Genomic DNA, 9,066 nt, shown 5'->3' with positions numbered 1-9,066 from the left:
AGATCTGTCCCACTCCTGCCCAGGCCCCCACAGGCACCCTTGACGCGAATGATGTAGAACCGCCCACGCCCACCCAGTAGGCCACACCCACCCAGTAGGCTGCACCCACTCTGGCCACACCCACCCGGCCCCCCAAGGGCAACTGCAATGCTGATGCGGCCCTCAGTGAAATTGAGTTTGACACCCCTGTCTTACATAGATAAAATACCACTCCGTGCCAGTCCCAACTGCAAACTTATGTAATTATTTATGAACCTTCTTAACTGGAAGATGACACTTGCAATGCGAAGTAAGGCCTCTGGAACAGCACTTGTTATTCTAATAATCACTGGAAGTCAGGCAGCATGTAAATTTAATAATAATAGGAGATAAATGATTCTGGGTAAATTTCAGATTCTTAAATAGCAGAAATTTGTTCAGGTTTTATCAGATAGAAAAACTGAGGGAGCTATGAGAGTCATCTAGTTTCCACTGAAATTGAGTCATTCTGTTGTTCTGGATTGGATTTGGACAAATTGTAGTTTTGATGAGATTTGTGAATATGATTGCCCATCTTTATACCAATCAGTTTATTGAATGAATGGCTAAATCTGTTCATCTACTGGGAAAAGCCATTATAAATATCTTTTGAACTATTTGTCACACTTTTCTCTGAAACTTAGGGGAGGCTGTGCCACCCAAACCAGTCGAATAGAGTGCCCACTAATAGACAGACTGTTTTGATCTTGGCAATACATTATTCCCCTTTAGACTTCCCCAACTATCAGTTGGAGATAAAGCATTCAAGTCTCTATCTTCTTAAGCAATGAAACTTGTCAAATTATGACTTCTTTTAACTTGCTCTGAGGGTTCCTCTTTTATGTGCCTCTATGTTCCTCAAGACGTAAGGCAATTAATTTACATAATTAAGTTTGAATTATTATGCTTCTTTTTTCCAGGTCCAGCTTAGGTGCAAGTTAGTTTATAAAAGCCATCTTTTTCAGATTTTTGTACAGTTTTAAAGACTTTAAAAACTAGGATAAATGTAGAACTTTGAACTCCTGCCACAAGTTCTTATGAAGCTAAAAGGTTGTCTTAGAGCAGGCCTAGGTGCACACTCCACATTCATGAGTGTCTCAAGAAACTGCATCTTATCTTGGAGTTGCTTGCCAGCCCGTCATCCAGGAAAACATGCATCTGATTTATGGAAGCACCAACTGTGCATTTCATATCTGCTCGTAAATCCCTTTTTGGTTTGGGATCCAAAGCTCAGCACATTCCTGCTAGCTACTATCATTTTTAATAACTTTTCATTATACTGCCGTAGAATTGTGAAGCAGTTTTGTTGTGCTTGTTTGTAAGTTGCTCAAATTTATGCAATGGAAAACTATAAATGTAACTTGTAGAACATCATCCTAGATATATTTCCCCTACAATATCCTTTGGTATATTTAGTTTAAGAAAGGCCAAATTATGTTTTATGTCTGTAGTCTTCAGATGATTAATATGACTTAACGAGGACAGGATAAATGTTCATCAGAGTGAGAAATGCACCATAAGTATTTCTCTGAAATAGAATAAAAGGCTCTTTACAACAGATTCATAATAATAATTTAATGAAGATGTGCGAATTTCAGGTAAGCTTTATAACTTCTATGGAATATAAGCCTTTATCTTCTGGGTGATTTATTCTCTGTAAATGTTTCAGACTTCCTTCAATCTTGTTCAATTCTGAGTAAAAATGTACCTAAAAAGTAAAAGTAAAGATTTAGCCAATAAGTAAATCTGCATTTTAATGTATCATTTCTCTTGAGGACCACAGTAATAACTGGCCATGTAGAATGCATAAAACAGCAGAGATTTATGTTTTTTGTAGGAGTGGAAAGCTAGATCTGGTACCTCTATTGTCTACAATAACTATGCTTAATTTCTGCTTGTGATTATAGTTATTAAAATGGAGGAAAACTTACTTGGGCTCTAACAAACTTGTGTAACTTTGAAAGCAACCCTCTTACTTCTGGCAGCATAACAACAACTGTAAAGTGAGCATCTAGTAGGAGGCACAACCAGTCCATAATCTGAAAATAAAGCCAAATACACAAAACACACCTTAGTATTAGCTATTAAAATGCAAGCCAGTCCAATATCTATACAGAATTTTGTTGCATACCTACTTGCAGTCTACCCTTTTAATTTCAGTGTTGATACTGAACATTCTGAAGAAGGCGGCATATTTAATTGCTTTTATTTTTATTTGTTTGCAATCATTGTAATTCTGGGAAGAATTTACCAGTTTAGGTGTTTCCATAATTTTAATCCCAGGCAAGAGTGACCTTCATTCCTGTCAGTGTGAATACATTTCTAGCACAATTTCCAATGTCCTTTCCCCCATGAAATGTAGAAACATTATAGGCTTCCCAGCAATGCACTCTCATTCATAATCACAGCTATCTGATCAGTTCATTGCCACACATTTAACTAGAAATATGTTGCTATGCATTGATTTTTAATATAGGATGTACAATTTGGGCTACTGAAAACTAGTTAAAAGGGACATCACATTAGAGGATGTTCCCAGCATATATTGCAAACCAAATATAAACAAACAAAGGCATTATAGGAGTAGAAGCTCTAATGCAGACATGTCAAACTCGCAACGTCACGTGACGTCGTGGCAACGTATCGGAGCTTTTTCGCCGTTGCCGGTAATGGGGTGGGCACGGCTCCGGTATGATGAAACCGGCCCGCGGGCAGGCAGTTTGACACCCCTGTTCTAATGCAATCGCAACAGTTATCAATGTGCTCATATTGTTTACAGGATGCCACTTGTGATCTACAAGCAAGACTAGATTTTCTGTATTAATGGTCTCTTCACTTTTTCACTTAACAATACAATATATTGAAACTAAATTTAGCCATTCCGTATTAGATTCATTAGAATAAACAGGCCTAAACTGAATTTACCTGTCTTGAATTTAGTAATAGGTGGCAAATAAATCCAATTAATCATTTTCTTATATGTATAGTCTATTATTCCAGTGACAGCTGGAAGAAGTATCTCATTTTTTCAGAGGCACTAAATCTGAATATGCTCTAAAGATTTATTTGGGCATATTTAATAATAACTTGATAGTTTTCATAGGAAAAAAATTCTATACCTGTTGTATGGTCAGATGCAATACTCCAGGGAAGTGTGTGGAAGACTCTTTACTACATTGCACATATACGTACTGAAGATACTGGAGGAATAACTAAAAAGAATACAATAAAATCAGATGTTGCTGAATTCAATGGTATGTGCAAAGAATCCTTCAGTCCTTTTAAAAAGAATGACTTGTGTTTTATTTTGTGGTGTAACTGAGACACCCCATATATCAACAAGCAAAAATAACTATTTTCCAGACAAAGACCCTAACAGCAGAGCTCCCCAACCTTTCTGGCTTTGCAGACCAGCTGGGTTTGGGGGGGGAGAGGGGATGGTTCCACATGAACAGCGGGGAAGTTCACGTGCACATGCTTGCCTGCTGCTCGCATAAGTGGGGATGCACTTCCACGGCCCAGTTCCAAAGGGCTCAAGGCCCAGTAGTGGGCTGCAGCCTGGGGGTTGGGGACCCCTGCCCTACAATAAAACCTCCTTTTGGGGATGCAGTGAACTGAATTTCAGTCTGGACTCTTCCCCCCCCCCCCAGATAAAGTCTGATAATAACAAAGAAGTCTAGGTGTGGGAGTTAAATTTGTGTTAATTTTATGATGTCCATGCTGATTACACAAATATTATTTGTGCATCATTTATATGGACACAATTGCAATTTAACAGACACTCATAAGTAAGAGGCATCTCTTCTGCTAGAAGAGAATACAGATAGTTCTTGATTTACAATAGTTCATTTAGTGACAATGGCACTGAAAAAAATGACATGACTATTTTTCACACTTAGAACCTTTGCAGCATTCCCATGGCCATGTGATCAAAATTCAGACACTTGGCAATTGACTCATATTTATGATGGTTGGTGTTTCCCGGGGTCATGTTATAACCTTTTACGACCATTTGACAGAGTCAATGGGAAAGCCAGATTCACTTAACAACCATGTTACTAACTTAACAACTGCGATGATTCACTTAACGTATGGCAAGAAATCACAATTGTAAAATGGGGCAAAATTCACTTAACAAGCATCTCACTTACAAACAGCATTTTTAGGCACAATTATGGTTGTAAGTCAAGGACTACCTATATACATAGTACAGGGTTGAATTGTGAGTTCTTGGTGCTCTTCAAGCTTGGTGGTTTTCTTGCAGACAATGCATCTGATGATGTTACTTAATCTGGCCATGAAACATGTGCAAGAAAGTCACCAAGCTTGGATTCATCTAAAATTTTCTTTATTTACCAATTTATCTCATTTATATAGCTGTCCATCTCACTAAAGGCAATTCTAGGCAGTGCACAACAAAATCTTTGTAAGGGCAGTAAAGGGGAAACTTTATTACAAATATTACTCCCTATTCAAAGTTTAAAATTTAGCATTACAGGAAGAGATGAATAACTGCTTAATGGAGACTGCCAAATGGAGATACAGAGATAATGCAAAATGAACTAGGATTTCAACCACAACCGAATAGCTCATAACAGAAAGGGGTGATGACTTTTATAAGTTATTTATAAATAAGATTTATAAATAAGATTTAATAAGTTATTTATAAATAAGATTTATAAATATAGGCTTCTGTATCTTAACATTAAACTATCAGATATAAAAGGGACAACTTCAGTGAAGTCATAAGCAAGTATAAAATTAATTTGACACCGTTACTGAATTCTGAAGGAACAAATCAATACTTACTATGACTTCCCTTGCAGACAGGTCTTTCAAATGAGGTAAAAGAAATGTTTCACTGTAAGCTGAACAAATAATTGTATTTCTGCATAAGGTAGAGATACCCGAGTCAAGGATCTACTTCTATGCAGGTTTGTATCTTATTTTATCCCCATTTTTTGTGAAAGCAGTACTTTTAAAACTAAAACCTTTTAAACAAATTAACAAGCAAAGCAGTCTTTGTTCATCAGACAAAGAACTGAATGATCCAAATTATGGAACAAGAATCAAAACCTGGGGACTTTGCAAATTAAAGCTGCTGGTCCTAGAAACAATTCTACCAAGTCTTTCATTCTACCAGAAAGAGAAAAAAAAATGGCCAGGATTCTACCTACATGGATTAGAAAGGATTAACTGTGACTGTTCATGTCAATACTTCTATGCATACATCATGAACACCAAAATCAATTTTTCAGTGAAGATTTAGCAGAACCAAGCAGCAGTATTGCTACTTCTTGGTTCAAGAGAAAAGAATTCCTTTCTGTAGGCAGTTTAATGTAGAGAGATAAAGTTGGGGCTGAGGATCATGAGTTAAAAATAAACATATATTGACCGGTGGATTCTCAAAGAAGAAATGCAATTAAGAAATGCAAAGACCTGTTTGGTCTTTATCTTTGCAATCAGATATTGTAGCAGTGCAGCACAGAACAGTACATGTAATCCTTTACTTTTCAGAGGAATTATAAGATTTACTTCTCCATTTGATTTTAGGGCAATAATGGGATACTTGTGGCTCTACAGATAACTTCCAAAACATATCATTCCTGATTAGCCACATTGCCTGAGGTGGGGCTCAAGCAAAATTGTTAATATTCTAGTGTGCTGTGCTAGCAAAAAGTCTAATCTTGTGGTACTTTGTTGAAAAATAGCCTCACGACAACTGAGGTTAGCAATTAAGACATTTTCAGACTTTAGTAAACAAATCTCATACACAACTTTGTTTCAGCCTGCATATGTATTTTGGAACAATACTGGTAAAAGCTGTTAGGGATATGATAAACAATCTAAATACAATCCATATCAAAGTCTACTCTCACATACTATTTAAGTCAACCAATTATTTTGATAAAAATTCAAATCATTATGTTGTTTAAAAAAACAACAACCATACCTTAATATACTTTTTAGACATAACTACTTCAACAAGTGTTGCTTTTTATGCAGTGGTTTCCCAAGTATATATACTTTTATGTAAATTTTGGAGATGAGACTGAAATAAGTTGCTAGAATCTGTTCACTGCTTTTTGGTGCATTACTACATTTTGCTTCCAGTTAATGTATTTTTTTTATTGTATACCACAATCAACTGAGAGGCCAAAGATTACTTCTGAAGGTTAACATTTTCAATTCATATTATACTGAATAAGGGGAACACTAACGATTGTTTCTTTTTCATCAGTCACATCAATAATATATTCCAAAGGATACAGCAATGATGCTTTCTGTGGCCCAACTGGACATATTTCACTTTGGTCTATTTCTTGGGATTTCTGTATTGTCTGCGTATCACAGCTATCTTCTTCTATGAGTTCAAAAGTACAGCCATTCTGTATAATTTTAGACAGTTCATCCATTTTGTTGTTTTCAACAGTATGAACATGATCTGGTACAAAATCTGAATTCATATTCATCGTTTCAAGGCGGTCATCACCAATGCTACAAAGAAACAAAATGTCCACAAATGACCACAGATACTCAAATTTGTTTAAAATGTTATTTAAAACTACTCTTGAAGTTGAAACAATAATAAATCTAAGACAGATTGTTTGCTGTTAAAATAGAAGAACATAGGGAAAAAATTGCTTTTGGCAGGCAAAGTTGATAGGGATAATAGTACATCAGGGATGGTGAAAACCATTATAAGGTTAATTGCTTGAAGATGATTTTTCCCCAATCTGAATCAATTAAAAGGAAAAAAAAAGAATACAAAATCTGGATTTTATAAAAGGGAAATTACTTTAGGTTCATGCAGTATTAAGTAGACCTAAATAAATAAGCTTGTAAAATGAAAAGTTCTGCAAAGAAAAAGAGATGATTTATAGTTAGCTGTCATTTCTTCAGCTTGTCCACATGGTGATCTAAGACTAGTGCCATCTTTTCAGAGCCTTTTTATAAACAGAAATTAAACTGGAAAAAAGCCCACTATTTCAAAACAAACTCTTGCCAGAGCTGTTAATAAATTTAAATACAAACAGAAGTATGTATATTTACCTCAGAAAAATCTTCAGGCAAGTACAAATAACTGCTTCAGGGATATCAGGAAATTGCTGCAGACAGAGCTGCAACAGATGTATATCTGTTTTCTCCACTGCAATTGCTATCAGTTCTGGACACATGCTGGAAGATAAGATAGTGAAGTTCTCAATATATTTAACATTATTATGATTGGTTGCATAGTCAGCCACATGTTTAGACTGGATTTGGCATTTGTGTCCTCCCACTGAGTCCCTATTATTACTATTATTTTATCCTGCCCTTGTTTATATATAAACTCAAGGGGACATACATATCTAATACTGCTGCTTCCTATTTCCTCACAACAATAAGTCTGTGTGGTAGGCCCGGGTTGAGAGATAGCGACTGGTCCAAAGTTACCCAGCTAAGGAGGAGGCCTAGAACTCAGTCTCTTGGTTTTTAAGCCAGCACCTTAACCACTACACCAAACTATCACTCTAATGTGTTAATAATTGTATTTTTCTGTATATATTTCCATACACCTTTTTAAAAAGTTTCTGGTATGTAAAGTACCCAATTCTCGGGAGCTATTGTTACAAAAAGGTGAAGCAGGCTGTTTGTTAGAAAAGATTAGCTATGTATTACCTATAAGAGAGGCCTTGCGTTTGAATCAGTTGTACCAAGCAACTGCGAGGATAGAATGAAGATTCTGCTTTACATCTGTTCACAAGAGCAGATACTATATATCCAACCGATGCTTGAAAGACTGTCCCTGGAGCGCTAGACAAAAAAGCCAGTAGTTTTTCTTCTACAGTATTCTGAGAAGCACCCTAAAAAAAGAGAGAACATTTTACTTATTGGTTCCATCTTAATTATTTTCTTCTTTGCCAATTAAAATTATTAACTACTGGACTAGTCGCCCAACATGGTTATTGTAAGAATTTGGTCCATTAATTCTTCACGAGACCAAATCGGTAAAGAGAAACGTTTTTAGATACTTGTGAAATATTTCATCTCTGGCTCTGTTTCTGTAGTTTACAGAGCAACTTTTTTTTTTAAGAATCACACTAACCAGAAGATTTGTTAATTGCACTTAAAAATGCTAATTAATATAACTATGATAATTTCATCTCTAATTTGCTTTGCTGATACTTAAAGGAGAATTGCAAATTAACTACTCATTCAGCTACATATTTCACTTTGTTAAGAGTCATGCTTAAAGACGCATTTATACATAGAGAAAACGCCACTCAAGATTGCCTCGCCGCCCTTTGCTTTCAATAGGGAGTGTTCATAATTACCTTAATAATGTTAAGAAGCTGTTCCACTGTCAGGGTCCCATCTTGAGCATTCTTTCTTGATCGCAACTGCAATATTTGACAAAGAAATTAAGATTCTCTGAAACAAGTAGATAACATTCCTCCAAAACTAGTAATCAGAGATTATGTCTTCAGTGAGATCTCACATTCTAACAGGAACCCCTGATTCATTTATTATGAAGGTACCATCTGGGTAAATGTAAGAAAGACATTATCAGATGAAATGGATCATGAGTCCCAGGCATTCTTAACACATATGTCAGCAGTGATTTTACCCACTACAAATGTAACAAATACATTTAAAAGTGTCTTTTCTGTACCACAAAAACCCACACTCCAGAATGGATCCAAAAGAGAAGAAATATACCATTACTGGCTCTCGTTAGATTATGCCAAAATTGCTAATAGAGCAGGATGTGGCTTGGATGCCTCTATTTCATCAAACCAAAATTAGGCCCTAAGAGGTGCGGGGCAAATCATGCATGAGTCGAGGAAGGGAGGTGCTGGGGTGTGGTGCAAATGCAGGAAGGCCAGGGAAAGAGGGTGCAGGTGCACAAGAAAGCAGAGAGGCCTGGAAAGGATGGTGTGTGTGGGTGTGTGGGTGTGTGTGTGTGTGTGTGAGAGAGAGAGAGAAAGAGAGAGAGAGAGAGAGAGAGAGAGAGAGAGAGAGAGAGAGAGAGAGAGAGAGAGAGAGAGAGAGAGAGAGAGAGAG

At 36.4% G+C, this 9,066-nt stretch overlaps 1 protein-coding gene across 1 annotated transcript in view; it reads right to left on the bottom strand.

Annotated features, from left to right (window-relative positions):
* Positions 1 to 1,587: 1,587 nt before the first annotated feature.
* NOL11 (nucleolar protein 11) overlaps positions 1,588 to 9,066 on the bottom strand; it is a 24,265-nt gene continuing 16,786 nt past the window's right edge. The window contains exons 11-18 of the mRNA XM_015812962.1: positions 8,337 to 8,402; positions 7,681 to 7,865; positions 7,072 to 7,197; positions 6,289 to 6,516; positions 4,828 to 4,906; positions 3,138 to 3,230; positions 1,950 to 2,057; positions 1,588 to 1,726 (exon numbers count right to left, since the gene is read on the bottom strand). Of these exons, the coding sequence (XP_015668448.1) occupies positions 1,613 to 1,726; positions 1,950 to 2,057; positions 3,138 to 3,230; positions 4,828 to 4,906; positions 6,289 to 6,516; positions 7,072 to 7,197; positions 7,681 to 7,865; positions 8,337 to 8,402 (999 nt within the window). The 3' untranslated portion in view covers positions 1,588 to 1,612. The remainder of the gene's footprint in view (positions 1,727 to 1,949; positions 2,058 to 3,137; positions 3,231 to 4,827; positions 4,907 to 6,288; positions 6,517 to 7,071; positions 7,198 to 7,680; positions 7,866 to 8,336; positions 8,403 to 9,066) is intronic.

This window comes from Protobothrops mucrosquamatus, unplaced genomic scaffold, assembly GCF_001527695.2.
Source record: "Protobothrops mucrosquamatus isolate PMUCROS unplaced genomic scaffold, P.Mucros_1.0 scaffold124, whole genome shotgun sequence".
NCBI lineage: Eukaryota > Metazoa > Chordata > Lepidosauria > Squamata > Viperidae > Protobothrops > Protobothrops mucrosquamatus.
This window is presented reverse-complemented; position numbering and strand designations above follow the sequence as displayed.